General features: G+C 39.1%; 7 protein-coding genes and 2 long non-coding RNA genes across 10 annotated transcripts; 4 read left to right on the forward strand and 5 right to left on the reverse strand.

Moving 5' to 3' along the window:
* The first annotated feature begins 1,511 nt into the window (after positions 1-1,511).
* On the forward strand, positions 1,512-2,939 carry LOC130703693 (nucleoporin Nup37-like). The gene is made up of 6 exons (XM_057525131.2): positions 1,512-1,724; positions 1,796-1,975; positions 2,035-2,188; positions 2,257-2,485; positions 2,574-2,730; positions 2,792-2,939. Exons 1-6 carry the CDS (start codon positions 1,575-1,577, stop codon positions 2,882-2,884), a joined length of 963 nt encoding a protein of 320 aa, XP_057381114.1. The 5' UTR covers positions 1,512-1,574; the 3' UTR covers positions 2,885-2,939.
* Positions 2,940-3,427: 488 nt separating this feature from the next.
* On the forward strand, positions 3,428-8,647 carry LOC130703684 (histone-lysine N-methyltransferase SETD1-like). Its single transcript, XM_057525121.2, has 18 exons — positions 3,428-3,577; positions 3,698-3,952; positions 4,025-4,117; positions 4,182-4,359; positions 4,426-5,097; positions 5,165-5,555; positions 5,635-5,723; positions 5,800-6,050; positions 6,116-6,199; positions 6,257-6,355; positions 6,416-6,616; positions 6,677-7,003; positions 7,066-7,257; positions 7,321-7,545; positions 7,612-7,761; positions 7,853-7,960; positions 8,036-8,185; positions 8,254-8,647. The coding sequence occupies exons 2-18, from the start codon at positions 3,752-3,754 to the stop codon at positions 8,425-8,427; spliced, it is 3,585 nt and encodes a 1,194-aa protein (XP_057381104.1). The 5' UTR covers positions 3,428-3,577; positions 3,698-3,751; the 3' UTR covers positions 8,428-8,647.
* A 307-nt stretch (positions 8,648-8,954) lies between these two features.
* On the forward strand, positions 8,955-11,635 carry LOC130703686 (lipase maturation factor 2-like). Of its 2 annotated transcripts, none has more exons than XM_057525123.2 (11): positions 8,955-9,112; positions 9,186-9,369; positions 9,445-9,737; positions 9,820-9,998; positions 10,063-10,300; positions 10,368-10,576; positions 10,651-10,744; positions 10,806-10,952; positions 11,021-11,051; positions 11,121-11,315; positions 11,372-11,635. In XM_057525123.2, exons 1-11 carry the CDS (start codon positions 9,016-9,018, stop codon positions 11,616-11,618), a joined length of 1,914 nt encoding a protein of 637 aa, XP_057381106.1. In that variant the 5' UTR covers positions 8,955-9,015; the 3' UTR covers positions 11,619-11,635. The 2 variants fall into 2 exon arrangements, with proteins under 2 accessions (XP_057381106.1, XP_057381107.1); XM_057525124.2 differs by having other exon boundaries at positions 8,957-9,123.
* A 207-nt stretch (positions 11,636-11,842) lies between these two features.
* LOC130703690 (stress-activated protein kinase JNK-like) lies at positions 11,843-16,859 on the forward strand. Its single transcript, XM_057525127.2, has 11 exons — positions 11,843-12,174; positions 13,635-13,838; positions 13,915-14,044; positions 14,122-14,220; positions 14,286-14,384; positions 14,452-14,586; positions 14,664-14,793; positions 14,864-15,022; positions 15,099-15,223; positions 15,304-15,441; positions 15,516-16,859. The coding sequence occupies exons 2-11, from the start codon at positions 13,720-13,722 to the stop codon at positions 15,585-15,587; spliced, it is 1,206 nt and encodes a 401-aa protein (XP_057381110.1). The 5' UTR covers positions 11,843-12,174; positions 13,635-13,719; the 3' UTR covers positions 15,588-16,859.
* Positions 16,698-18,087, reverse strand: LOC130703695 (peroxisome assembly protein 12-like). Its single transcript, XM_057525135.2, has 4 exons — positions 17,880-18,087; positions 17,696-17,804; positions 17,093-17,636; positions 16,698-17,027 (listed from the first exon to the last, which is right to left on the reverse strand). Exons 1-4 carry the CDS (start codon positions 18,003-18,005, stop codon positions 16,910-16,912), a joined length of 897 nt encoding a protein of 298 aa, XP_057381118.1. The 5' UTR covers positions 18,006-18,087; the 3' UTR covers positions 16,698-16,909.
* A 2,931-nt stretch (positions 18,088-21,018) lies between these two features.
* Positions 21,019-21,997, reverse strand: LOC130703730 (uncharacterized). Its single transcript, XR_009004805.2, has 3 exons — positions 21,814-21,997; positions 21,607-21,737; positions 21,019-21,518 (listed from the first exon to the last, which is right to left on the reverse strand). It is a non-coding gene; the product is annotated as an uncharacterized LOC130703730 (long non-coding RNA).
* A 62-nt stretch (positions 21,998-22,059) lies between these two features.
* On the reverse strand, positions 22,060-22,836 carry LOC132088229 (uncharacterized). Its single transcript, XR_009421616.1, has 3 exons — positions 22,740-22,836; positions 22,435-22,668; positions 22,060-22,370 (listed from the first exon to the last, which is right to left on the reverse strand). It is a non-coding gene; the product is annotated as an uncharacterized LOC132088229 (long non-coding RNA).
* Positions 22,837-24,266: 1,430 nt separating this feature from the next.
* On the reverse strand, positions 24,267-27,862 carry LOC130703691 (uncharacterized). The gene is made up of 5 exons (XM_057525128.1): positions 27,712-27,862; positions 27,555-27,638; positions 27,207-27,477; positions 25,593-27,135; positions 24,267-25,174 (listed from the first exon to the last, which is right to left on the reverse strand). The coding sequence occupies exons 4-5, from the start codon at positions 26,287-26,289 to the stop codon at positions 24,693-24,695; spliced, it is 1,179 nt and encodes a 392-aa protein (XP_057381111.1). The 5' UTR covers positions 26,290-27,135; positions 27,207-27,477; positions 27,555-27,638; positions 27,712-27,862; the 3' UTR covers positions 24,267-24,692.
* On the reverse strand, positions 26,672-27,837 carry LOC132087719 (uncharacterized). Its single transcript, XM_057525129.2, has 4 exons — positions 27,712-27,837; positions 27,555-27,638; positions 27,207-27,474; positions 26,672-27,135 (listed from the first exon to the last, which is right to left on the reverse strand). Exons 1-4 carry the CDS (start codon positions 27,835-27,837, stop codon positions 26,672-26,674), a joined length of 942 nt encoding a protein of 313 aa, XP_057381112.2.
* Positions 27,863-27,910: the final 48 nt, after the last annotated feature.

Below are 27,910 nucleotides of genomic sequence, written 5' to 3' on the forward strand. Positions count from 1 at the left end.
TTTTTTACTTCGCCACCATCTTTTTGTACACATCCGTCGAGTATTCTCTAAAGATAAGGAATGACATGTGTTCAACTCCGTTTCCTCATCTCTCCCAGCATCCCCCTAAACCAATAAAACCGCCACTTCATCTGATGCATTACTAACGCGAACGTTTCATTACAATTTTATGAAATTGTTTTGTATAACAGTGTAACATTCATTTCATTTTTTCAGCTTGAAGTTATTAAGTAGGATAAAAACAACTGGGGATCAATTGTAAAGACTAATCAAAACAATTCAGGAGGAATTCGGTGATGAACGCTGGCCTTCTGCTCAACTGGCGAATCTACTCTATCTAAAGTTATTAGTGCGTTTCTAAACCCCCCCAAAAAATATTAAATAATATAAGAACAAATATTTGAACCCGTGAAATCAGAATGGCAGCCACGAACTATGCCAGAGCGCCAAATTTCTTTTGTTTATTTTGTATTTAGCCTGCCTATTTAAATGGGTGAAAAATCGCTGTGTAAAAATATATAATATAATATATTAATATAATAATATATTATTATATATTATTACATAATATATATTATTATACATAATAATATTTTAGTATATAACAGTATAAGAAAATAAATATAGAATATAAAATCATAGATTCGAACCCGTGAAATTAGCATCGCACCCGTGAACTATGCCACAACGCCATACTTCATTTACTTGCTAAACACATAAGCTGCCTATTTGAATGGGTGACATCCAAACCAAAATTTGTTTGGGATGTGCGGTCCTGGCACAGTGGTTATCACCCACGCTTTGTATTCTGTCGGTCCCGGGTTCGATTCCCTCCATCTCCAATTTCCAAGCTCTCCATTCTCCTCCCACTCCGCCCACCCACCTTCTCCACTCAAGATTCATTTCATCGGATTACGCAACATTCAGCATCTTCATCACAACGGATTCGCAAGATTCTTCATCTCATCGCTTCGGACGTCATATCAAGAAAGAAGAAAGAAAAAGAAGAGCCATGCCTACTACAAAGGGGCTAAAATGGCACACTAAAAAAAAACACACACTCAAAACACGTACAGACGTTTTATATCGATCTGTAGTACCGTTCATTACATATTGAAGATCGACCCAAAAACTGAGGTAGAGAAGAGGTAATCGGAACTCGTAGGTTGTTCGTAAGTTCTCCCCATGGCCTGAAAGACGGTTGCCGATGCAGGCAGCTAATCATCGGCGATGTGACCCTCCTCGATACGGAGGGTTAGTTATTGTTTTCCTTGTTGCGTGCAGTAGTGCGGCTAGGTTAGTAGGTAGGCTAGTTGTGTTTTAACGATTTTGGCGTTGTACATTTAACGATTTTGGCAAAAGAATATCGTAGCGGGACGATCCGCCCTGAAAAGCAAAGTGACCCGCCCGATCGGCAAAAAATCTACCCGATCTACCCGTGTGGGCTGAACCCTATTGACAATCTGGCACCGCTGCGTTGCAGACTCATGTCGTGCTTTCAAAGATTTAAGAATTAAGAGTGGCAAATTATTACTATAAGACAGAGTTTGAACGAAGATTGAATTAGAAAACAAATGGGTTCTCTTTCCAGACCGTTTCATTCAGTAGGGTTGGGCGATGAAGAAATTTTCTGCCTTTCTTTTTCTCCGTATGAGTGGTCCAAGAATTTCCTAGCTATTGGCACTGGAAATAAAGTGGTTATTGCCAATGTTCAGTATGAAAACGTAAGTGTTATGGATAAGTGCCCCCTCATCAATATGTATTTATAATTGTACACCGATTGACGTGCTTATAGGATGAGATTCAGTTCAATGTTATCCGTGAATTCCACCATCTCTGTCCGGTTGTTACCTTAAGTTGGAGCTCACTTTCGTCAAGTGATACAGTACCGAAAGTCTGCAAGTTTGCTACAGCTGGTATTGATGGAAAAATCCGGATATACAGCAGCGATCTTGCTCAGTCTGAAAACATTTTAGTATACTTGTTCACATTTAGTTTATATAGGCTCTTTGTGGTAATTTTTTTCTTTCAAAGGAGCTAACTGGGCATACTGATAATGTCAACTCAATAGCTTTTCAACCAGATATAGATGACAAGTTCTTAATTTCTACTTCTGATGATTTCACCTGTAAGATTTGGTCTGTCGAGAATGGAGACCTTTTGAAAACTATCCCACTTCAGTCATCAGGTGATTGTGTACTGTAACTGAAAAATTTGAAGTAGTCCCAAGTATTACTTTAGAAAATTGCTTTGTAGGAATGGCTGTGAGGTTCAATCCTTCAGAACCTAGCAAGTTTTTCGTAATTGAAAAATCAGGAATGACTACACTCTTTAGTACAGTGAATTTTTCACCAGTCACCTCTTTAAGCAACAATTTCACTTGCCACGATCCAGCTCTAGATGCTGATTGGTCCCCCTGCAATCCAACTTATATAGCAACTGCATTAGGAGGTCGAATTCAGCATTGGAATTTGAACTCCTTGAGGTATTTCATTCCTTATGGAACCTATATATTGGCCTGTAGTTTTGGCAATTAAGCGATTCTGTTTCATTATTGCCTTTCCTTCTTTAAGTATTCCAGAGAACACCACTACAGTGTCCTGTGAAATGATTCGTAAAGTACGATTTCATCCAACGTTTGAAAATTTAATGGCGGTTCTGAGTTCGCCAGGCCCTATTATTACTGTACTCCGTTCCATGGGGCCAGTAATGGTAACAGATTCCTTGATGGTAATGGAAATAAATCAATGTTACCTGCTTAATTTTAAAATATTAACCTTTGACATTTTAGGCTGCCAATGATCTTAGTTGGCATTTTTCTCTACCCTTGCTTGCTGTGGCAAATGATAGATCTGTGCGGTTTTGGAAATTGCTACTGAAGTGATGTTTTGTAAATAAATTCTACTGATGAAATAAAATTGAATGGTGTATCAAACAAATATATTTCTGATTAAAATTTTGTAATGCAAATATGATAAGCACTATTTACGGGGAATGGTCATTGCATCAAGTAAACATTGCTAATTCGCCGTCTGACTAACGCACTTCTGTTCCGCGCCAGCCTCTTCATTGTCAGTATATCCCGTCTTTTTTTGCTGTGTGAACGAGTTACTTCTATCGCTTAAACTTGTTCGTCAATTTAAGTATTGCGCATTAACGCAAAACTGCAAAAGCATTGGTTTGTGTTCGATTTCCAATCGACTCACTCAACTGGTAACATGATTCTTCTACGATGTGATTGGCTGTCATACTATCGGCTGCTGGTTTTCTTTATTTTCAATTTCAACTCGATTTAACATTTAACCTGACTTTCCGTTTTTCTTTTTACTAAAGTCGTTCGAGCTATTTATAATTTTTTATTCTAAGATGACCGGACTTAACGAAACAAATCGTGTTCGCTTATGGTAAAAGGAAAAACATGAAAACAAAAGAAGAAAAATGTATTTATTTGCGAAGTCCGCAGTTACCCGCTGTTTAGCACCAACCAATAACGTTATGCCGAATGGCTAACTGTTTGGTGAATGTTTGGGGACGTGTTTTGGATTTTTTATGTTGTCATTTAACATGTATCTTTAAGGTAACTATTTTCCCTATAATTTGTGAAAATATGTATTTTTTAGTTCATTACAGATATTTTGGTAGCAAAAACTTTATTATTTGTTTTTCAAAAATTATTCTTGGATTTTTGCGCTGTCAGATACAGTTCGTCTGAAAGCCGTTTTGGTTTGATTTCAAACAATCAACACCAACCATGAATCCGGCAAAGCAAAAGAACTGGAAGCTCCTCATTGATCCACTTATCATCAAAGGGGCAGTGAAGCTCTTCCGTTATGAAGGGCAAGTTCCAGGAGATCCCACCTATCCAGTTGTTCATGTTCGGGATCCACGTTCACAGATTCCAAAGCTTTGGTCTAGGCTTGAAGTTCTGGATCTACCAGTACCAAGATTCAGGGTAAGTACTTTCTTTAACTTTTAATCCATCATGTATAACACATTTGCTGATTTTACATGTCATTCCCAATAGATAGATGCAGAATATATAGGGGACCCTCCCTCAGTTGAAGTCACTATATGTAATGTCAATGATAACATTGATAAAGTTTTTCTTGGAGATCTGGTATCTAATTGTTTAAACCAATATCAGTAATGTGGCATAATTTTATAATTTCTTTTGTCTGTAGGTGAAAAAACATGGCCCGTTTGAGGAACTTCAGATCTTTTATCACCCAAAAACCAATAAACATTTGGGATTGGCTAGAGTCATATTTGAGAATGTAAAAAATGCTAAAGCTTGTGTAGAAAAGCTCAATCAGACCTCAGTTATGGGAAAACCTTTACAAGTATTTCTTGACCCATTTGGTAACACACTGGCAACATTGTATGTTTATTTTATTGCTAGAAATTCTTTCTGTTTTGAAATTTCAGGGGCGGAATGCAAAAAACTCTTCGAATCGCTAACGACCGAGAAAAAGCCTGAAGTTAAACCCGAAATTAAAAAAGTTGAAAACAAACCGAGTGAAGAGCCAGAAACGGTTGTTCCAGTTCCTCCTCTACCAGTCGTACAAAGGGAGAAAAGCAGCAGTCAGCTGCAAACCACCAACAGTCTTGAATCAGAGGAGCACTATTTTAATTCCAACGGCCATGCCGGTGTTGAGGGATCCTACAATTTTCCGCCACCGGCATTCTCTGTTCCGCCACCTACTGCCGACTTCTATGGAGGTTGGCACCAGCAGTTTTGGAATACATCAGCTCCTTCTTGGGTCACACAACCACCTCCAGAAGCAGCTCCCGCGAACAGCAATCAAGAAGAAGAGAAGAAAGAAGAGGAGCCTCTCGTTTTAGATTTAGATTCACGGATAGAGCTCCTCTTGAAGGGGAAGATCTCGGCAGCACTCAATACACCTGCTTTCCTGCAGCTTCAGCTAGATGGTAGCAGCAATTCTGGTTCCTCGAGAAGCAGCAGTCGAGCTGCCGATCACGAAAACAAGAATGTAGATCCTTGTTCCAGCCCACCTCTTTCACCTCCTCCATCTCCTTTCTTGTCTCAAGAAATCTATTTAGAATATCATAGAGCTGCTCATCCAGAACCCCCACAAGGTTAGTCTTCAAAGTTTAAATGTTGTCGTTCCTTTGATTTTTTTTTTACAACCTGGTGTTCTTCTAGCCCCACGTTTAAGTGGAGAGATACTTAACGACGAAATGAGCCTGTCCAGCTTAAGCTCGGGAGATGAAAAAATTTTCAACTCTGATGGAACGAAAATTGAAGTAGATGACCAAAATGCAGGAGGACCCTCATTTTCACACTTTTTCCCTCCGCCTCCCAACTACAATTCTAGTGACCCCTATTTTGCTTGGCGGGGTATGTATGGAAATGCATACAATCAGCCCGCTGCATTCGCCTCGGGAACAAATAATGCTGCATATCCGAATTTCAATTATCCTCCGCCAAATGGATATCCCCCTTTCGCCGATGTGGCCCAGTCTACTGCTTCTACTGTGCAGACCAATGCCCAACCCGAACAAGCCACAGAAGATCCTCATGCCGCAACCATTGAGTACGTTACATTTTACGATTTGATAGAAGAAATGTTTCTGATACATATTTCTTTTTCCTTTCTTTTTTGGCTTTTACAGGGGGGTTGTAGATCGCATAGTTGCTGAACTGAAACAAATTTTGAAGAAAGATTTCAATCGACGAATGGTTGAGGGAACGGCGTATAAAGGTAAATGTTACATAAGGGTCGGTGTCTACATTTTCTTATTTTTCAGAGAACTAATTTGCGTGCCTTTATTTGATAGCATTCGAAAATTGGTGGGATGAGCAAAGTAAGCAGGAAACTAAAGGTCCGTTGACCAAGCCGAACTCTCTGAATTCGATAACGTCAGCGGTCCAGCAGCCAAGTCAGCCACCTCAGTCAGTGGCGCAAACAACTGAACAACAGCCACAAGCCACTACGAAAAAAGTGAGCCTAGGGTTTGAAGGCCTCAATTTCGGTTTTGGATTGGGTTTAGGACTAAGGGCATCGATGCCGAAACTACCTTCATTCAGAGTACGTGAATAGCAAAGTTTATTCATCGTCAATTAAGTTCTGTAATTTACCATTTCTGTACGTAGCGAAAAATAAGGCCTCCCTCCCCTCCGCCAATGGATGGCGATTCCAGAAGGAGATTGCAGGATTCTGATGATGAATCTCGAGATGTAAATTGCTTTATTTTTTTGTTTTTGAATGATATTATCAATGTTTAAATATTGTAGACACGTAACGACAGGCGATACAATCAAAGAGGCCGTGGTTCTTTGCGCTCCTTGTATAGCAGCGGTAGCAGCAGCAGTAGTAGCAGCAGCGAAGATGAAGTAAGTTCTATTAGATTGATATATTTCTTCCCGATATCACCATCGCTTATGAATTTGCAGGATCTTGGTGATGGACGACGGAAGAGAAATCGTCGACAACGGGGAAGTGTCTCATTTTCCTCATCAGCCTCTAGCTCTGATGATCAGTCTCATTCGGATTCGGATTCCATCTCCGGTGCAGAGAGTATTAGTGAAGGTAGTCTACCCGATTCTCCTCGTCCAATAGTTAGCAAAACTAACAGAACAGAAACTGGCCTGGAGGTGGGTTTCATTTTTTCTTGTTGCTTCTCTGTTGCTAACGGAAGGTTTTCTGTGCAATAGTTGGAGGAAGTATCTCCAGACAGACCTCCAACTCCTGGTACACCTGATATTCGAGAGGAACCAGAAGACCGTTTATCCCACCTTATCGATCAGGCCAAAGAGAAAGAAGATAGCGACAGTTCAACATCTTCATCTGCTTCCTTTGTCTATAAAGATCATTGCTATTCATTACCTCCAAAAGAAGAACCTCCAGACGCAAAAGGCTCTTCCGCCTCCCCATCACCTAAACGTGAAGATCATTTGTATGATAGGGTGAAAACGGAGAAGGTTACCAAAGTGCCTAGCAAGCTCAAAAATGCTGAAGCACTCAAGAAGAAGCAATCAAAGGTATTAAAAGGAACTGTTGTCTTTTGGTGGTTCAAATTTAAATTCATTTCAATTTAAAACAGAGAGAGGCTAAGCGTATTCGTGATTCAACGACACCCGATCCGGTCTTACCTATCAAAAAGACCTTCCCACCCCGCGATATGATGGAAGAAATGTCGTACTTCTACGAATTTTTAGCCAAAGGGATTGATGCAGAAGACATATCCTATTTCCATAAAAGCTACGAAAATCTTCTGTCTCAGGATGCTTTACAGGTGTTGTTAATTACATATGTTTTGCTGGTTAAAAAACCCGTGCATAAATTTTTTTTCCTCAAGACTCAGGGCTACTGGCTTAATGACACGCATTGGGTGGACTATGATCCAACAGAGATGGATCCTTCACCGTCTAAACGAAAGCGAAAAGAAGAACCACGTCCTCACAAGTCTGGATCAGCACGAACCGAGGGCTATTATAAACTTGACAGCAAAGAGAAAGCCAAGCACAAGTCTCATTTCGCTCGATGCGTCACTGAAGACTCACGTTTGCAGGAAGCTAACGTCGTAATGCCATATTTGAATGTCTTTCCATTATATTTTCCATCTTCAATTTTCTTTTATCATTTTTAGTCCTCCGTACGGTCAGCTGGTCTGGGTCCTACAGATACGGGTAACAAAGGACAAGCTCTTTCGCGGGAAGCTCGTTCCAATCAGCGAAGGTTACTCACAGCCTTTGGCTTAGAGAATGATTCTGATCTCCTGAAATTCAACCAACTTAAGGTATTACAAGCTCATGCTAGTTTTTCAGATACATGTGTTTTTTTTTGTTTTTTTTTAAATAAATATTGTAATATTTTGCTTGCTTATTTAGTTCCGTGGAGCTAAACTTAAGTTTGGAAAGTCTTCAATCCACGACTGGGGACTTTTTGCACTAGAACCGATTGCTGCGGATGAAATGGTTATTGAATACGTCGGGCAGGTAAATTCATCAATTATAGTTTTTTTTAAATGTACCACTTCATTGCGAGTCCTAATGAATCGATGGGTCTTAAAGGTTGTGCGCCCCGTGTTGGCCGACTTGCGAGAGACTCAATACGAAGCAGTCGGTATAGGTTCTTCATACTTATTTCGTGTGGATTTGGAGTACATCATAGACGCCACAAAATGCGGTAATCTGGCCCGCTTCATCAACCACTCATGCAATGTAAGTTTTTCTTTCTTTTTATAGTTCTTTTCAGTGCAAGTTAACTGAGAAAATTGTATTGTCGACAGCCTAACTGCTATGCCCGAGTCATCACCATCGAAAGCCAGAAAAAAATTGTGATTTACTCAAAGCAACCAATCGCTGTTGGGGAAGAAATAACCTACGATTACAAGTTTCCCATCGAAGAGGACAAAATCGTTTGTCTGTGTGGTTCGAGCCAGTGCCGTGGAACTTTGAATTGAGCCAAGAAAACCTCTAAACGGTTTCTGCCAACGGACGTGTTCCACTAAACGGACTTTGTACAAAATTCGTTATTTCGATTTACGATTCCTGCTTTCTACTTCTGTTTATCTTATTTGTCCATTATTTCAATGAGTTGAGTTATTTCGCCTTAGCTACGAATTGGAATATGTAAAAAAAAAAAAATTGAAAATGAAAGGAAAATGAATTGGTTTCGTTTTACTCAAACTGTTTCACATGAAAAAAGTTTGAGAAAGTAGGCTGGAAGTAGATATTAGTATTGCAAATCCATGTGAAATTTCAAGAGTTTCGTCTAGGTAAGAAGAGGACATTGGCATATAAACAAAAAGATAATTCAGAAGTGGGATATGGAACTCATAGTCAGCAACAGGTACGTATAATTTCGAACGAAATCAGTTAAGAGGAATGTAGAAAAAATGTTTTTATTTGCGTCGCTGGTCATTCATATAGAATATGCCATTTCGTGATATTTAACAACAGGCGTGCACCGGCAAGTAGATGGCAGACGATTCCCAAGTGTCATAACAGTTGCAACGTTGAAATTTGGCTCGTAACTGCTGCTTATAACGATGGGGTCGGAAATGTATTACACGAGAAATGTTTATTTAAGATGTATGGCAGCTATATATCTTTCTGCGTTCAGCTCATTCTATGTGCAAATACGAGGTTGTTCAAATGTAATCAACTTTTTCGTGAATTTCGTATCGATATAACAAAATCCACTCTCATTCATTTTCAGGGTTATACGGGCCCAATGGTATCCTTCCATCACATGCCAATTTAGGTATTCAGGACGAAAGGCATGTCTTTGATAAATTTTGGGAGAATCCAACACTGCTACATCTAGCTCCAATGTTTGGTTTAACTGTTTCCTATTGCATGGAACTGTTTGCTCTGACTGGAATCCTATTATCATTTCTTGGGTAAAATTTTTATCCGTTTCTGGGTTAGAAGTTCTGATCTGCAAAATAACATGTAATCTTTACCTTTACATGTAGGCTAGTTTATCAAAAGATCTGCAATCTGTTCGTATTTTTTACACTATGGCTCTTATACCTCTCACTGTACAAAGTGGGCCAAACATTTCTCCATTTCCAGTGGGATATCATGTTACTAGAAAGTGGATTCATAACTATTGTTGTGGCTCCAATCATTTACTCAAAGAAAAGAAGAACCACACCAAGAGACCGGTTGTGCTTTTGGCTTGTGAAATGGTTACTTTTTCGTCTCATGTTTGCGTCTGGAGTTGTAAAACTTACCAGTAAATGTCCAACATGGTGGAACTTGTCAGGTATTAGATAGTTTTTATTTATTTTTTCTTTGTTTTCACACAAGGGCTATTGTTAAAGCTATCTTTTTCATTTCTTTAATAGCCTTGACAGTTCATTATGAATCTCAATGCATTCCAAATCCATTATCATGGTATTTTCACCAGTCTCCAGTTTGGTTCCATAAACTCTCAGTGGTGGCAACGTACGTGATTGAAATTGCGCTGCCTTTTTTGTTTTTTGCACCGTTTCGGAAATTGCGACTTTTTTCGTGCTATGGACAGGTTGAATAAGAGTATTGCGACAGAATTCAAATATATTCTAATTTCATTAAATTATTTCTTTCAGATACTGCTTCAGGTCATGATAATCGCCAGTGGAAATTATAATTTCTTCAATCTTGTTACCATAACGTTATGTTTTTCGCTGATGGACGATCGTCATCTTTTTGGAGTACAAAACAACAAGAAGGCGCAAGCAATGGAAAATATAGTCACCGGAATTACTCTTGGATTACTGATTTATTTTACGGTTCTTTGGTTTGGGATTGACTTAGGAAAGGAAGTCCCAATCCATTCTGAGATACGTACGATGTCAATATGTTTGGTTCACTTCAAGTTATGTTACACAATTTTTCCCTTTGCTATTAACAGGATTTTCTGCAAAAGAGTTTGAAGCGGCCCTTAAATTAGCAGTACCAGCATCAATTGCCATTGGTGCTACATCTTTCTTCTTTGTTGCTTGCACGTCGCTATATGATCTGGTTTTCAGATCACGATCATCCTTGTTTGAATATATTCTGAATGTTATTCAGTATGTCGCGTGTTTCACCGTGGCAGTTTTCCTGTTTGGGATCAGCTTGGTATAGTATCTTTTGGATAATATGCCTACTGTCGAAGAAACACCTTCTCAATCTTGTTCCCTGTGGTTCTTAAGGTTCCGTATTCGACGCTTAATCCTGCGACGCGTACATCACTGCCCGCTTTCCTTAATCGTTGGCATGGACAGTTTGATCAGTTTCATTTAACTAGTAAGAAGTTATGACATAATTATTAAAATTATATTGTTCTCACATGCGCTTTGTGGTCTAGGTTCCTACGGTCTCTTTCGATCCATGACTGGTGTAGGTGGTCGACCAGAGGTAATATTAGAAGGAGCAACTGAACTGCAGGGGCCATATAACGAAATTTCATTTAAATATAAACCTGGGCAAATTGAAAGACCATGCTCGTTCATCGGTAAGCCCAGTGATTGCTTAAGTATCGTCTTCTGAAATCTAAATTCCACCTATCTTTCTTTTTCTCAGTACCTCATCAACCTCGACTAGATTGGCAAATGTATTTTCATTCTCCTGTTTGTTTCTTTTTCATTCGTACGGTAAGTAAAATCAAGTGTATTTAATATAGGTGGTTTGCTGCATTGGGAACCTACCATCACAATCCCTGGTTGGTATCATTGGCATACCGAATTTTGACCAACGAATCGGATGTCATTAATCTACTCGATTCCAATATATACAACGAGTTTGAAGAGGATTGGCCTCCAAAGTATATCAAAGGGAGCTTATACACCTATAGATACACCTCTTCCTCAGACCACAGGTACGCCTGTTAAACATTTTTAACAGGAAAACTTATTTTTTTTAATTTTACGGCAGTGACACAGGCAATTGGTGGAAACGAACCAGGGTTTCTGACTATCTTCCTATTTTCTCATCTGATCATGAACCATTGATTAAATACCTGGAAAACCAAAGAATACTTGGCCAACCTGATATTACATTGACAAATACTTTATTGGCATCATTCCTCGACAAAGTTTGGGTTATTTGTAATGCTACAGAACCTCATATCTTCATTTGGGCATTGTTGGTTTCATCTTTTGTCGTTACTCGCTTATCATAAAAACAGATAGTCCGCTATTATCTCCTCAAAATGTATGTGCAATACACGTTGCTTAAACAGAGCGCCAAAGCACTTGCGTCATTTCGGCATTGAAAAGCGCGGTAAAGTCAAGCGTACCACTAAGCAGATGTGTGTTTCGGTATACCCGCACAACGTGTGTGTTTAGGTATGGATCACGATCGGCTGGCATAAAAAGAAAAGAAAAAAAAATTGTTCATCACGGCACGCACAACACATAGACATAGAAACACAGTCGGCCATGACTGTATGACAGGTGTAATAAGCTCTTGAGTGAACTTTATTTGCAGTGTTTATTCTTAAACTCTCGCCAGCGTTACCCATTCGAACTACTGAAGTGCCGTTTGACATTCAAGCTACATTGTATTGTCGAAAAAGAGCAGTCCCAAACAAACCGGTAGTTGGATGAAACTTGGCCGATATTCCTTCAAGAAGATATTAGAGGTTTTGTTTAAGAGTGACTTAGTTTACAGGAGGATCAAAAGTCTTTTCATTTGAATTGTACTTCGAAATTTCTACCATTGTCTCACTTCTTTTGGTAAGTATTGATTTTCTTGACATTTGCCTTCCAGTGGGTTTCTTGAACCATTCCTTACCACTTCCCTCCATGATGTGTGATGTTAGGGACATGGTGTAGAAATATTAAGCTGGGCATCTTACATCTTTGATACATCTTTTTGCTTTATTTCCACCTTGTTCTGCACATTAAAGAGAAATAGGTGTAAGGTAAAACTTCTCGATGAAGACTTAGGAGTAAAACCATTCATTTGTAGCCATGTTGTATGTGTTACATACTTAATATAGTCCTGCATCAATTCAAAGATCTTAGTGAAAGGTTCGTTCCCACAGCTTTTAACTTTCAGATAATTCTGCCAGTGACCTGTGTGCATACTAAATTTTGACATTCAATGCTAGAACAAGAAGGATTGCAATTGATAAAAAAAAAAACATTTTAAAGATTAAGTTTTTACAATGGGGCTTGCTAAAACTTTTTAATGATTTTATTTTTGCTTATTTCCTCTATCTTGCCTTATTGCTGTGACGTTAGGCCACACGTCATAGATATGATGGGCAAGTGTGCAAAGGGAGCTGGGAGGGTTAAAGAGAGAGGGGTGTACGTATGTCGATGCGTCGCTGCTTTTCCTTTCTGGCCCCTTTGGCCGGTTGAATCGATTTGTTGTGGACTTACAATAAATGAATTCAATCGCCCAACATCGCTTACGTTTTAACCCATCATCGTGTTGAGTTACATGTTAATCCTTGTGTATGGATTGGTTGTTCCCATTTATCTACTGTCTACCTGAATGGTTTCTTTAACCCCTGCAGTTTTTTTTTTCAACGTCATACCCTATGCTTTTTCGTTCTGTATGTTTTCATTTCGCTCTTCAGGTTTCGTGACCCTGTAATGGTTACGTACAGTAGGGTATTAGGCAATAATAGGACTATTTAAAGGATGGACGTGACTTTTCACAGCAAATTCGGATAGTACAACACAAAACGATCGATGCCCATTTTTCTCTCCGACAGTATACTTCGATTCAAGCGCATATCAAAGCACGCTCGTCTTGCACAATGAACGTATAATCCTTGTATTTACGACCGGTCACATCAGAGTCTGGCCCTTGACTATTCGTGGGGGTAGCGGCGGCGCTGGGGATGCGAATGCAATGGTGCTGTTTTGTCGTGCATCAACCGGCGCGTCCTCCATCTCTTTAGCCGGTGAAAGAGATACACCCACGCGACAGCAGGGAATCCGTCAAGCGGAGCCGCGAGCGGGGATTTCTTTACTGCTAACTCGTGTTGTTTTTGTTCGCTAGCAAATGTCGTGAGTCAAGTCACGCGGCATCAAAATAATCCGCCCTCTGCACCTATTGTAGCGCAGTGTTGTCGTCTCTTTCTTGAGTTCTTGTTTCTAGTGAAGGAATGGCAAGGAAGGTTCAAGTTTCACCATCTGTGTTGTCAATTTTCACGATCGGCGTTATTAAATTCCCTTGTTAGCCACAGGTCGATAAAATAGAGGCGGCATCGTCACATCTCGTACTCAAGCACCCCGGTGGGAAATCACCAGGAATCGTGGGCTCAAATGGCGTCCCGATTATCCAATCAGTTCTACACCGTCGAGGTGGGCGATACCAAGTTTACAATCCTACGGAGGTATCAAAATCTAAAACCTATCGGATCTGGAGCACAGGGGATCGTTTGGTATTACTTTTCAACTTTCCTCTCATTGGTCACATCATCGGAATTTCTAACTGAATTAAAAAAATTACGTTGACAGTGCCGCTTGGGATACAGTTACAGGACAGAACATTGCCATCAAGAAATTGAGTAGGCCATTTCAGAATGTGACTCATGCTAAGAGAGCCTATCGTGAATTCAAACTGATGAAATTGGTCAATCACAAAAATGTATGTTGTATTTTATTCTCCTAGTGGTCGATTATTTTTTATCGTTTATTTGGTGTCATTTTTTTCTGCATCCATAGATCATAGGTTTGCTCAATGCCTTCACGCCGCAAAAGTCGATCAGTGAGTTTTCAGACGTTTATCTGGTTATGGAATTGATGGATGCCAATCTTTGTCAGGTTATTTTTGTTTTTGCTTTGAAAGTTATAATTCGATGAACTCACTGATCAATCCGGTTTAACAGGTTATACAAATGGATTTGGATCATGAGCGAATGTCATACCTTCTTTATCAGATGCTCTGTGGTATCAAACATCTCCATCTTGCTGGAATAATACATAGAGTAAGAAGTTGATTATTTACTATAAATTACTCCAACATTGACAACTCAACCATATTCATCTTTCTAGGATCTAAAACCTAGTAACATTGTGGTCAAGTCAGATTGCACACTAAAAATTCTTGATTTTGGACTGGCGAGAACAGCAGGAACTAATTTTATGATGACTCCTTACGTCGTCACACGATATTATCGCGCACCAGAAGTATGTGTCCATTGATTTTGGCCCGGTTTCAACCCACAGCTCATGTTTTTTTTTTTTTATTTACTTACTTATTTTAGGTGATTCTCGGTATGGGTTACAAAGAAAATGTCGATTTGTGGTCTGTTGGCTGCATCATGGGTGAAATGATCCGTGGCTATGTTCTTTTTCCTGGCACTGATCATATCGACCAATGGAACAAAATCATCGGTACTTTTTTTCTTATTACCTTACCATTTGAAAATTGATCAACTTAAACCTGAATTCGCTTATTTCACAGAACAACTAGGAACTCCTAGTGTTGAATTCATGAAACGCTTGCAACCGACTGTCCGCAGCTATGTCGAAAACAGGCCGAAATATCCAGGCTACGCCTTCGAGAAGCTTTTCCCAGACGGACTTTTCCCTGCAGAATCATCGGAACATAGTAGATTAAAAGGTATTTCAACGATTCCTTTTTGCATAAATAATGCACGGTTAGTTTTGATCTCATTCTGTTTTCTGGACATTTTCAGCTAGCCAAGCTCGTGATCTCCTATGTAAGATGCTGGTGGTCGATCCCGAGAAGCGCATCTCGGTCGACGAGGCCTTATTGCATCCATACATCAGCGTCTGGTACGAGGATGGCGAAGTCAACGCAGTAAGTTTAATTATATATTACTGTCGTCTTTAGACATTTTAGACGTTAGATGGCTAAAGGTTGACTGAAAATGTTACTAGCCTGCTCCCGGTCCCTACGATCACTCGGTGGATGATCGTGAGCACACTGTTGATCAGTGGAAAGAGCTGATCTACAAGGAAGTCATGGAGTACGAAGCCGCCCATTCCACCCCAACTTATGCACCTAATATTCGTCAGGTATAATTGCAGATGAATTTGTATCTTAATCTGGATGTCCTAAAGATAGTTCATTATCTAAATAACTTAAATAGGTTACTCATACGGACGAATCTGATGGAAGTTCAGAGCGGGATCGCAATTCTGGAACAGCAGCCAAACGGTAGAAGCAACAATGTTGCATTCATTATCCTATTTCTCCATTTCTATTCAACTTCTACACACATAATCCTCCTCTGCCACTCGCGTACTCCATGATTTCATCCCAGTTGCCCTGCCCTCCTTCAAAAAAAAAAAAAAAAAACACTTTCACTACAAAGAGTGATGGTATGTTTACAGAATTAAAACAGTAATGTGGGTCGTATTTTCTTAATGGGGCGTTAGAGAGTGGCATAACAAGCCAATGGAAAAGCCAGTAATCCACATGACACACGAAATAGTTGAAGCAGGGAAAAACGGATTGAATTTTTAACAGCAAAAAGAGGAATCCAATTTGTAACACTTAGGGTCGGGGTTGGATTTACATTCTTCGTGTCATTGGAGATCCTGTAGCTGCGCATATTCTATGCAAGAAGATCATGTTGTCAGATCGAAGGCTTCCGGCGTGGGGTTCTCTGTCCTTTCTGGCGGTGTGCAATAAAAGTCAAGATGTGAGTAGCAAGAACGCTGCACCAGGCCCATAGTCAAGTACATTTGTAAAACTCGTTCACCCAAAACGTGAGTGAGCTTCTCTTATTCCCATTTCTTCTTTTTTTCTGTCCTATTTTCTTTAAACTGCGTTATTTTTCTCAACACTGCTCTTCGTCTTCTTTTTATCTTTCTATATCACGTGCAATAGTGTTGTTTGATGATCCACTCTTGCTTTCCTCTTAATTCAATCGTGAATCGTGTCGTAGTCAGCGAGTGGGGATCATGGCGACCACCTCCTGCACTTTTGTTCCATTCCCCCACTCATCGTCCCTTCTCCTGCTCCCTAATCTCCATATAAATTTTAAATTAAAAGGAAACTCGCGTTTTCCGCTCGATTGTTTCGGTTTGGCCGTCTTTAAATTTACTCCGCGTTTCATAAAACGCTCGATGAAAACAAAACGGTGAACATTCCACATCCCGATGGTCATCATCTCTATGAAGAGTGAATAAATAAGTAAAACCACAACCTCAACCTTAAAAAAAAAAAAAAAAAAAAAAAAAAAATCAAATATTGAAGAAGACATAGCGTGAGCAGCCGTATTATGTATTAATTTATTTTTTATTATTATTTACCTTTTTTCTTCGTGGTATGTCGTCGAGGTCTCAAAAGACGCCCAGCTATCCGTCGGTTACATTTGTTTAGGTATTGTTTATTTTGCTTGTGTTCGAGTAAAGATGTGTGAAACGCTTCCCCATATATTTAAAAGATTTTGATGGAGATACCAGTCTAATAAATGATGCGATGAAAAGCGTGTTTTTTTCTCCATTCAACCACAGCGTATCGGCCAATATTATCATTTTATTCAGCGTTAGCAAATATGCGTATCAAGTCATTTGGGGTCGCAGGTAGTTTGGATATTGGACACTTGCTGTTCTCCTTTAGATATGGTAAAATACACCGGTAACAAAATACATATCTGTGATTGGAAAAAAGAATCAGTTTTGAGTATAAAGTAGTAATATACAAACGAATGAATAATACCCTGACACCCGTAGGACGCACTCGTTCTTCCATTGCTGTTGACACAGCGGACAAGCACCCGTCTTAGGTTTGGAGTTTTGGTTCTGTACAACGGAATGTGGTGGAGGTGGAATGGGTAAAGAAAGCATGCTCTTGGCTTGTGATGACTGATTAGTAAACCACCATTCAAGAAATTGAATAAAGAAGGCACTCATTTCAATGATTTTTGTGAGAGAAATTCCTGGGCTGCTGTTTTCACCACCATGTTTAAGTTTTACTCCTAACAGATGCAAAACAGGAGAATGGGTAACAGATTTTCCCCAAGTATAGAGCATCCAGTTTATCAACACTATTAAATCATAAATGAACCGAATGCTGGAAAAGCTCATCACAGGATGTAGCTGAGTAGATGGCTGACTTTTAGAGAAATATGCATCTAATTTCGACAAAGCATATGGAAGAACCGAAAGACTGATGAGTGAACAAATTTTGGTCCTCCCATTCAATCGGCAATCATTTTTTGTGACTCTTTCCAGTCCATAAAAATTTTCAGCAAATGAAGCACCTAGCAAGAAAAGGTTAAATAATAATTTCATGATTGTGCTAAGGCAGAACATTGCAAACCATGGTTTCGTAGATAATAGCTCTGAAGTAAGCAGTCAAATACTAACTGGATTTCGTTTGCCCAACGAAATGTTACACCAAAGGTTTCTGGATAATGATTTGCACAAACCTATAATTAAAATATTTCTTTTTCGTTTTAATAATTGTCTAAATTTGGGTATTGTTATGACAAGAAAAAAACTACCCTAAAGAAGAATTTTATCGTCCCTCGGAGGGCTTGGTTAAGCCCTTCCTGAGCAACTAATTCAAATATTGATGGTCTACTTGAATCAAGAAGAAGCTGACTTAAATGGGCTCCTCTTTCAGCCATAACGAACAAACAAGCGAATCCGAATAATTAAAAATAGAGTGCCATTAGCTCATCGGATTGTTAGCCAATATAACGAAACTCTAGCAGACTATAATGGCAATCCGTTTTACCCAAAAAAAAAAAAAAAAAAATATCGGCCTTTTTTTTCTATTTCACTGCTATCGCCATCTATCGATTGGTAGGAGTAAAACAGAAAGTAAGGCCGATATATTTATTTTATTTTATTTTTTTTTTTTTTTTGGGGGGGGGGGGGGGGGGGGGGGGAGAGGAAAACGGGTTGCCATACATTGCATCAGACTTACCCATTCGCCAACCCAAGTGTGCATATGTCTTTCTTGGACAATTATTTTATTTTGCTACTATGTTTGATAAACTGCAATTATGCCCAATATTTTTGTCTTTGCATTTTAGGTTTCCTCTTAGATGATCTATACCTGATCATGTGTTCTAAAGTGATCTGCTTTCACAGCAGCTACATTTCTGTGTTCTTTTCCGTTGGTCTATGGTTCTGAATTGAGGCAGGTATATCTATTATGCTATGTCACTAAGTACTATAGGGAAAAGAATAACTGAAGTTGATTGAGATCTATTCTGATTCTCCTGGTATCCATCTCAACAGGTTTTTATTTGCTTTTCAACACCCATTTCATAGTGGTACATGTGGCTTTGATTAATATTACCATAAAGACTGCTGAAAATGGGTGTGGTACAGAAACTCAGAAATGGCATGAGTTCAACATCAAACATGGATTAGGCACTTATCGATTTTTTGTCTATCGAAAAAGTATTTTTAATGCTGTTATTTTGCATTCACAGAATTTTAGCAGGGGATCAAGTCAAATCTGGAAGTGTTACAGGATGGAAGAGTTGCCCTGTAGTTGAAAACACTGAGAGTGCATTACTGTTAAGGTATGAGGTAAAGTAATAGAGTAATGCAAATTGTCTAATGAGAAGTATCATCTAGTGTTAATAAATCCGGTACAATCCTCATAGAATCCTTCATAGTGTCACAGCTAGAAACCTCTAATAATTCTGCTTCTCTGACTAAAGAACAACTTGTCCTTTACATTCAGAGTGTTGGTGAAGCTGGATACTTAAATGGCCCTAAAGATGTTTCACTTTGCTGGCATTGCAGCGATGAACATCATACATGGACTCTTTAGGTATGAAAGGAATTTTCTTGAAAAAATTTTGAATTTATGACGAAGCATTTCTCCTCCTTTTTGCCAACCATGTCTAATCTACAAAAAAAAAATTTATCCAATAGGAAAGGATTTTCATATACTGGGAACATAACTATCAAAAATGCAACATTCTACGGTCGCTATTTTATCATTCAAGAGCCTTATACAATGATGTTCATCTGCAATTTGTATGGCCTTTCCCAAGCTTCTGCCAGAAGTTGAATCTATGAGTCATGTAAGTCACATGAGCAACAATTGAGATGCTTAATGGTGTTGTTTTTCTTTTCTCAGTATAGGTTAATAGTAACATTGGATCTGAAAAGATTCTTGGTTGGGGCAAGACACTGAATAAATTGTAATGACTGGATGGATGACATGACATATCTATACTTCATTTGGATTCTCGAGACGGTATTTCATATTTAAAAAATTGAAGTGCATATCTGGGCTCCCTTCCTTTCCGTAGCCCCGTTTCCCCTTGACTCGTAATAAGCCCGTAGGGGGTCATGCCCCTACTGTACGGTATATATAAAAATAACATATACCGAGGTTTGGAGGGCTCTGGCCGGAAAGGGGACGTGGGGGTCCGCTTAGTCCGATGATGTGTTCACGGAGGGCGACGTGGCTATCCACAAATCCGAACTAAAGGTTAATCGCTCCAGTAAAAATGTTCCATATCTTCGGCTCTTCTTCCGGCTTCTCTTAGCCAATCACCGGGTAATCTCCCCGGTGGGTCAACAAGGCAGTGTCTCCCCCTGCCTGGGTTGACGGCAACTTTTGAAGGGGCTGTTGTGCCTTTTTAAAGTTGCAAAAATAATTCGAATGTGCAGAGAATTGTCAATAAAATTTTTTTTATAAAATATTTTTTCCAAAATTTATTTCTCTCATTGTCTGTTTTCGCTGTGCTTACACATTACATTTATCAACTTTTTTTTTTATTTAGCTTGCTCAATTCAACTTAATTGTTTTTGATGGTAAGCGTTGTTACCATTGGTTTATCGTTTATCTGTAAGTATTCAATTATTATTTATTACACTCATTGAATTCTTCAACGATTCCCAAGATTCAAGGAATAACGTGCAATACCTGGATATTTTCTGAAGTAATTTTGAATTTGTATTTTATTTTACTCGTATGGGAACCGATCCCCAGACATTCAGCGTGCAACGCCGATGCTCTAACATTGAGCCACGAGATATATATAATTTGTTTATTATCGCATATCATATGTTATCGTCTAGGATGTTTATGCAGTCCTTCACAACTATATGTTTATCTGTCTATTGCTGTCATAAGGACCATAGCTCTGTGGTATAGTGTTTAGCTGCGATATCTGTTACCCTGGGTTCAAACCTCAGTAGATGTTTAAAAATGAAGGAGAATAAATGTAGAAAGACTTTTACAGTATTGCATTTCAGTTTTATTCTAAGTGTTAATGCAAGTCCGCAAGTGACTAGAAAAAAGCTAACTTGTCATCATATGATTCATGGCTCATTGGTAGAGCATCGGCGAGGTATGCCGAACATCCAGGGTTCGATCCCTGGATAATAATTGAATGTTTACAGATAAAAGATAAACCAATGGAAACAATGCTTACCATTAAACGTGTCCCAATGCTTACCATTAAAGGTAGCCAAAACAATAAAGGTGAATTGAGTAAGCTAAGTAAAAAAAAAGGTGATAAATATAATGTGTAAACACAGCGAAAACAGACAATGAGAGAAATAAATTTTGGAAAAAATATTTAATAAAAAAAATTTTATTGACAATTCTCTGCACATTCGAATTATTTTTGCAACTTTAAAAAGGCACAATAGCCCTTTCAAAAGTTGCCGTCAACCCAGGCAGGGGGAGACACTGCCTTGTTGACCCACCGGGGAGATTACCCGGTGATTGGCTAAGAGAAGCCGGAAGAAGAGCCGAAGATATGGAACATTTTTACTGGAGCGATTAACCTTTAGTTCGGATTTGTGGATAGCCACGTCGCCCTCCGTGAACACATCATCGGACTAAGCGGACCCCCACGTCCCCTTTCCGGCCAGAGCCCTCCAAACCTCGGTATATGTTATTTTTATATATACCGTACAGTAGGGGCATGACCCCCTACGGGCTTATTAAAAATCTAAGGGAAACGGGGCCACAGAAAAGAAGGGAGCCCAGATATGCACTTCAATTTATATAACTGTTAATACTTTGTTTTCGGGGTGCAGCAACGACTGAAGGTAATGGGCAGGAAGCATTTTTCAAAAATTCCTTCGGGCTTCCAACCGTTATCATTATGAAATTTGGTTCGACTAGATACCTCTTTTGATTCAGTATGATTCTTAACCTATTTAAAGAAAACGAAACATGAATCAATTTTTAAACGTTTGCCTATCAATATATATTCAATAAGGATCGGTGCAATCCTTCTTTACCTGTTGTTTTGGTGAACTACTGGTATTAACTGTATTCAGCTAATGGTTTCACAGACATAGTGCTTGCTTGGATGGTAAGTTGACGGGCAGCGAAGAAACTAATCATTAAGCGACTACCTATTTTCTAATACCTATGCAAATAACACAATAAATGGCATTTTAATTAGTTATAATCATGGGTTTCCAGGCACAAAAAAAGAGACAGACTTATTGGCTGAGACGGTTCAAAACGTTCCAACTTCTTTCAGGACCCCTGCATCAGAATGACAGACTGAGGATGAGTTCGGAAGTCGCGAATTGAGATAGCCAATTTCGGTAACATACTTGATCTCTTTCATACTAGGCATGCAATCTAAATTAGCTGTACAATGTACAACAAAAAACAAAGCAGTAAAATAATTCTGTATAAAAAAATTTACAAAATTGCATTTTGTTACACCTATTTGGCTTTGTAAAGTGATACTAACTTACAACATAGTCCTGTGAAGTTGGTCACAGGGTATGACAAGCAATACATCTTCGATATAAACTGAAGCAGTCTGATTTTAAAATGCTTAGGTTGTCCAAACACACTGCATAGTGACTGATGGAACAGCAGAAAATCAGGATGTAGATTAACTGATTTTCCAGAAATAAGTACTTTTGACATTTGAAATTCTGACCAACTGTTTTTGCTGTTCACATTTTTCAAAATGTTGAGCACATACTTAATGCCACCATAGCACAGAATTTTTTCCAGTTTTGCAAACATACCATCATAGCATCTATGAGGAACAGGAGAGGTTAAAAGTTTTCTTTCTTTAAAAATCTATTTATTTCATAACATACCGTGATAAGCTCTTCTTTTGTAATGGGCAGCCCTCTCTAAGTACTTGCATAAGTAATGCTTCAATACTTGGAACAGCTGAAACAAGCGGTTGTGATAAAAAAAGTATCAGCACCACTGGCAAGATGAAACATGAAGACTTGTTATGGACAATATCTACAATTGGTACAAATGACACATGGGGTGAAACTACAATATGAGGAACTAAACTGAACCTTCCTCACTGATGTGTCAATCTATAAAAGGATTTAAATCTTTATTAATGAGATATGCAGGATACTGTATAAAATTATAGTAAAGATGGTACCAAATGCTGAGTTACTAGAAATTTTGCATGGGAAATCTCCAACTGACCATGTGAAACATAAGTCAGCTGTTCTGCATTTGCAAATCCAGTGTTCAAGTAACCATATTATCCAATCCATGTCTGCCATGTCTTGGTGTCACCATAGAAAATCTTAAAATTGTTTTAAAAAAACATTATATTTTTTCGATAGTGAGTTTTATTAATATCTAAATAACGAAAGTCATATTTATACTCACAGATCTATCATTTTTCAAGCCAAAGAAGTCTTATTTTTTTTCTTAAGCCAAACTTTTTTGTGAAGAAATGAAGAGTTTCTACTGGCATCACTCATTTTCACTGAAGAATATCCTTGCAAACACACCATATTAGGAGCATCCTGGTGACCTGGAAATATATATGCCACATTTATATAGTTAATGCAAAATAATTGTGACGCACAACTATATCTTACCTTCTTTTGGACAAAATCCCCAATTGCCTTGGGCTTTCTACCTATCACTTATACAGAGACCTCTTCTTTCTTTCCCACAATTATTGTTTTTGTCGGAGCAAGCATATGGCAATCAGTTTAACCCTCCACCCTACCCCCCAAAAATATCGGACTGCTATCGCCATCTACGGGTCAGATTCCTAGCTCATTCTCTACATTCACTCACCGAATATTTCTGCTGCATCGCACTAGCGCTGTAGCGTACTGGCGCGCTAGCATTGCATGAAATATTCGGTGTATTTAAAAAATGATTAACTTAATGAAAAAAATAGCAATTTTTCCGGAATCAGCATTCAATTTTGGGTGTATCCTATGATATTCAACCAATTCCGGTAATTGTAGGTTTTTTCCGAAATTTTTTTTAAGCCCGACTGACAAATAAGCCCGACTGATAAATAAGCCCGACTTTCTGCTGCATCGCGCTAGCGTTGTAGCGTACTGGCGCGCTCATTTTTTGTTTTTTACGTTTAGTTGAAAAACTATAAGGTTAATTGAAAAACAAATTTGATTTCCGTGATTAGTATTCAATTCTAAGTTGAAATCATGTTTTTAAGCGAAATTTAAAATTTAGCGAAAAATGAAAAAGTGCAAAGGCTTATAGCCTTACCACTTTTGTGAAAATTGGTCAAAAATTACATCTCTTGGGATTCGACGAAAATCACTCAGTATAACCCAAATTTAACGCTGATTCAGGAAAAGCCCTTCATTTTCTTATCAAGTTAGCCGTTTTTTAAATACATCGAATATTTGTGCTGCATCGCGCTAGTACTATAGCGTACTCTCTATAGCAAGCAGCACAAATATTCGGTGCATTTCAAAAAGCGCCGAAGCGCTTTTTTCTTAAGATTTAATGCTGTAGCGCACAAATCTTTTCCCGTCTGAAATCCACATGGGACTTTAATGGAGCCAATACTTCTGCAATCTTTATTTAGACTCATAAATTGTGCAGTTTGACAAAACAAGCGACAATAATGTTTAAAAAATATATGCCGTGGGTGTTACAGTGGTAAATTTGAAAAAAAAAAAACATGGCACAATATAAACTAGAAAGCTGTTGGTTGGGCACCTTAACTATTTTTTTTTTTTAGCAATTATAACCCAATCATGAATTTAAAATTTCTATGAAAAATCAGGTGAGGGTGGGAATCACTCATTTACCTCGGGTTCTTCTTCAAGATAACGTTGTCAGAACTAGACTCTTAGATCGAACTCGGTCAACCATACAAAAATATTACAAAAGTACCGGTAAAACAATCGTGACCCTGCTTTCAGATAAAAGTAAACACTAAGCATTCATATTTGGAATTCTACGACAAGAGAGAAAGTGATCCGGATTATCGACCCAACCCAGAAAATGTTAGTGGAAATAGTCAGGCGATATCAGCTAGATACATTTACCAACAAACATGAAAATAAACCGTCAACTAGCGATCCTTCGGGAAGACGGCCAGGAAGCAACTGGTTCAAATTCCACTTGCTAGCTTAATGTGAAACGTGGCAGCAACTTTGTTCGTAATATGAACGAGAGCCCGCCAGAATTCTGAACTGGTGGCCATATACATAACCGGATTATAGACGCTATGGAGCAGGAAGAGGTTCCACAAGTAAGGCCATGGCAGCAAAATGCTACCGCACTCGCCCTCGAGCCGGATACACCAGTACAGGACTACAATACTACATGAAACCGGAAATGTACACAACCAAAACGGCAGAATGTTAACGGACATGTTGAGGGCAGCGCGGATTTCAAGTCGATTAAATTTCGATCCTCCTTGATTTTTGACCTTGATCCAAGGGAAACATTCATTGTCAAAGTTTTCAATGGAAGACGGCTGATGAGCAGGAAGATGTTGGTGGGAATTTCGTTCGTTTTCTACCAAAGTTGAATGTTTCGGAAAACTGAAGAAAATCCTATCATTCGATGGCGGCTGTTCTACTCCTCTTCCTATGACATAATTCACTTAAAGTTAGTCTAGCTATATTTGTTTGAGACGATGAGAGCAATAAGTTTTCTTGCGTAAGTTATGCTCTTAAAGACTACTCAATAGACAGAGATTGATAAGGCCCAAGCCGTGCAAGAGAGTAGTAACCTGATAAACGAATAAAGCTTCTTTCTTTGGCGAAGAATACGTGCAGTGCAACGTCAACAAGAGGATGCATTAACGTTTAAATGTCTCAGCAAAAACAGCTGTGCATGTAATCCTGCCAAACAAACAGGTCTGTTGCCTCTCTTCAGTATCTTTGCGGACGTTTTTTTAAAGTGATACTAAAGCCCCGCAGTTACGGTCTCCAAGGAAATAAAGCTGTGCAGATCCTTAGCAATAGCTCTAACAAGAACAAAGAAAAGTTAATTCAAAACTCACCAGAAAGAGAATTGTGTTGACGGGCAGACGAGTGGACGAATCTGACGGTAATCGGTTTCTGATGGCGATTGGGCACATATTGCTGAATAAGAGCCTTGGATTCCACGAAGATCATGAGATGCAGGATAACGCCAGCAGTGCCCAAGAACAAGTCCCAAACGAGGATCCAATGCATGTGGGTCAAATTGTTCGTGCAGGTGTAAATGGAAAAATAGCCAGTCCAGAACGGAGTCGTAATCACGACAAAAGTCAACGTTGACAATAGAGAAATCAAAGCGATGACACCTCGATTGCTCACGCTGGACTTGTACCATTCGTAGCGGACGATGGCCAAATAGCGATCGAGTGCGGCCAATGAAAGGCAAAGCAACAGGATGGAGTAGTCGACAGGTGCCAGAAGAACTAGAATTTGACACGCCAAATGATCGTGATGCACAATGACGGCCAGTTCGAGTACACATTTGACCAAAAAGACACATTCGAAAAAGGCAATGACAGCCCAAAATGTGTGTCGCGGATAGCGCATCTGTCGCGAAAACATCACCACAAAGAAAACGAGGCAATTCAAAAACACGCCGACAATGACGACCGATTTCCGGAACACTTCTTGGCCGTAAGTAATGTTCTGTCCCATTATAGGGAAATCAAACGAAATGCTCTGCTGTAAAGATGTAAGGTTCTCTTCGGGTGCCTCCATTCTTGCAATGCACGAACTAGGCCAAGGTGTATCCGTACCGTGGATATAGCTATATTCACGTCATTCAGACAGAACAGTATCCCTTTCATCTTTATTCGCATGCGCGGCACGATCGTCCTTTAGCATGCTATGAATTGATTGATTATTACAGTTCGTCTAGCTTGTCCGTGAGTTACAACACAAGCCAAAAGTGGACAGTGAATGAATGGCCTCATCACCAACTCAGAAATTACGTTGTGTTCCAGTACAACTTTTTTTTCTTTTCATAATCGCTGCGTTTGAACATTTCGTGTAGTTACATCAGTAAATTGTTGTGCCAGTCTATTTCTCTCTAGTTATTACGTTTTCCCTCTTCAAAGCAATTACTACGAGTTTCGATTCTCTACTCCAATAGCGAACCATTGAAGCAGGTAAAATGGGCACCGTCGTTATACAGAGCCACTCCTGTTGACAGAGAGAAGATTTCAAGCCACACTCGATCTCCCGATTCAAGTTTTAATGTTGCTTGGAGGGTCAAAGAGATAAGCTTATCACTGACGACGACATAGTCTACCACTTCGACTCGTCCTGCTGTCATTTCCGAGCCATTCAACTGAAGATTCAGCCCCAAACGAAGTGGAGAAGAGGATGTTGAAACCTTGGCCAATCCACTGAAGATGAAAGAATACGTTCCCGTTTGCGGTGTCGTGAATTTTCCAGACCATTCGTCCATCGCTTTTCCGACATTGATTCTTTCAATAACAAATGGAATAGGAGTGGACTCCTTGCTGAAGAGGTTGTTTTTTTGTACGTAAAAATAGACGGGCCATGACGTCAGATTACCATATTCACTGGCCTGCCGGAATCCTTATTGGAAAAAATGTTATACAATTGATACCGGCATCACTCGTTGTAACTGTAGTGCATCGAATGTCTACCTGAACTGTCAGGAACTCTTGTAAGGCTGCAGTAGACGTTTCCCACTGTTGCATTTCTTAGCAACAAATAGAATTCGCTCGAAATATTTCCAGGCTGACGTGGATCCTCGTATGACGTTGCCATTTCATTTAGGACACCCACCGGCTGCGTATCGGAATTTGAAACAGTTGTCAACATCGATGGGTTTAGGGTAGCTAAACGTAGCTCCTGTTGCTGTAATTTGAATTCCACATAGCTCATTTGTGATTCCAATTTTTTTTTTATTTCCTTCTGGAAAAAAGTAAAATAAAATTGGATAAAGATAAATTGGAATTTCACGAAAAGGGGGTAGGATAAACTATGCCAACGTTTTGTTGCAGCTGGTCCTCTAGTTTTCTGACTGTTTCCTCTAACTGAACATTTTTTGCCAGTAGAGTTTCCCTGAATTGAAACTGAAACACGCAATGAAATAAATCTTAGAAAGACTTAAGCAAGAGACATGAAAATATTTAATAATTGCCTTACGTAATTCTCAGTTAATTCTTGTAATTCCTCCTCCAGAGTGAGACCGTCTCCACAAATCGGATATGCCAACGTCAGAAGTTCGAGGTAAACAATGAACGCAGCAACGATGCAGCGAACTAGTTCCATGATTTAACAGGTTGTTACGGTAACCAATTATGTCAGGCGCACTGTAACGTTCAGAAATCTAATCAAGACTTTA

Source organism: Daphnia carinata, chromosome 8, assembly GCF_022539665.2.
Source record: "Daphnia carinata strain CSIRO-1 chromosome 8, CSIRO_AGI_Dcar_HiC_V3, whole genome shotgun sequence".
In the NCBI taxonomy this organism is placed as follows: Eukaryota; Metazoa; Arthropoda; class Branchiopoda; order Diplostraca; family Daphniidae; genus Daphnia; species Daphnia carinata.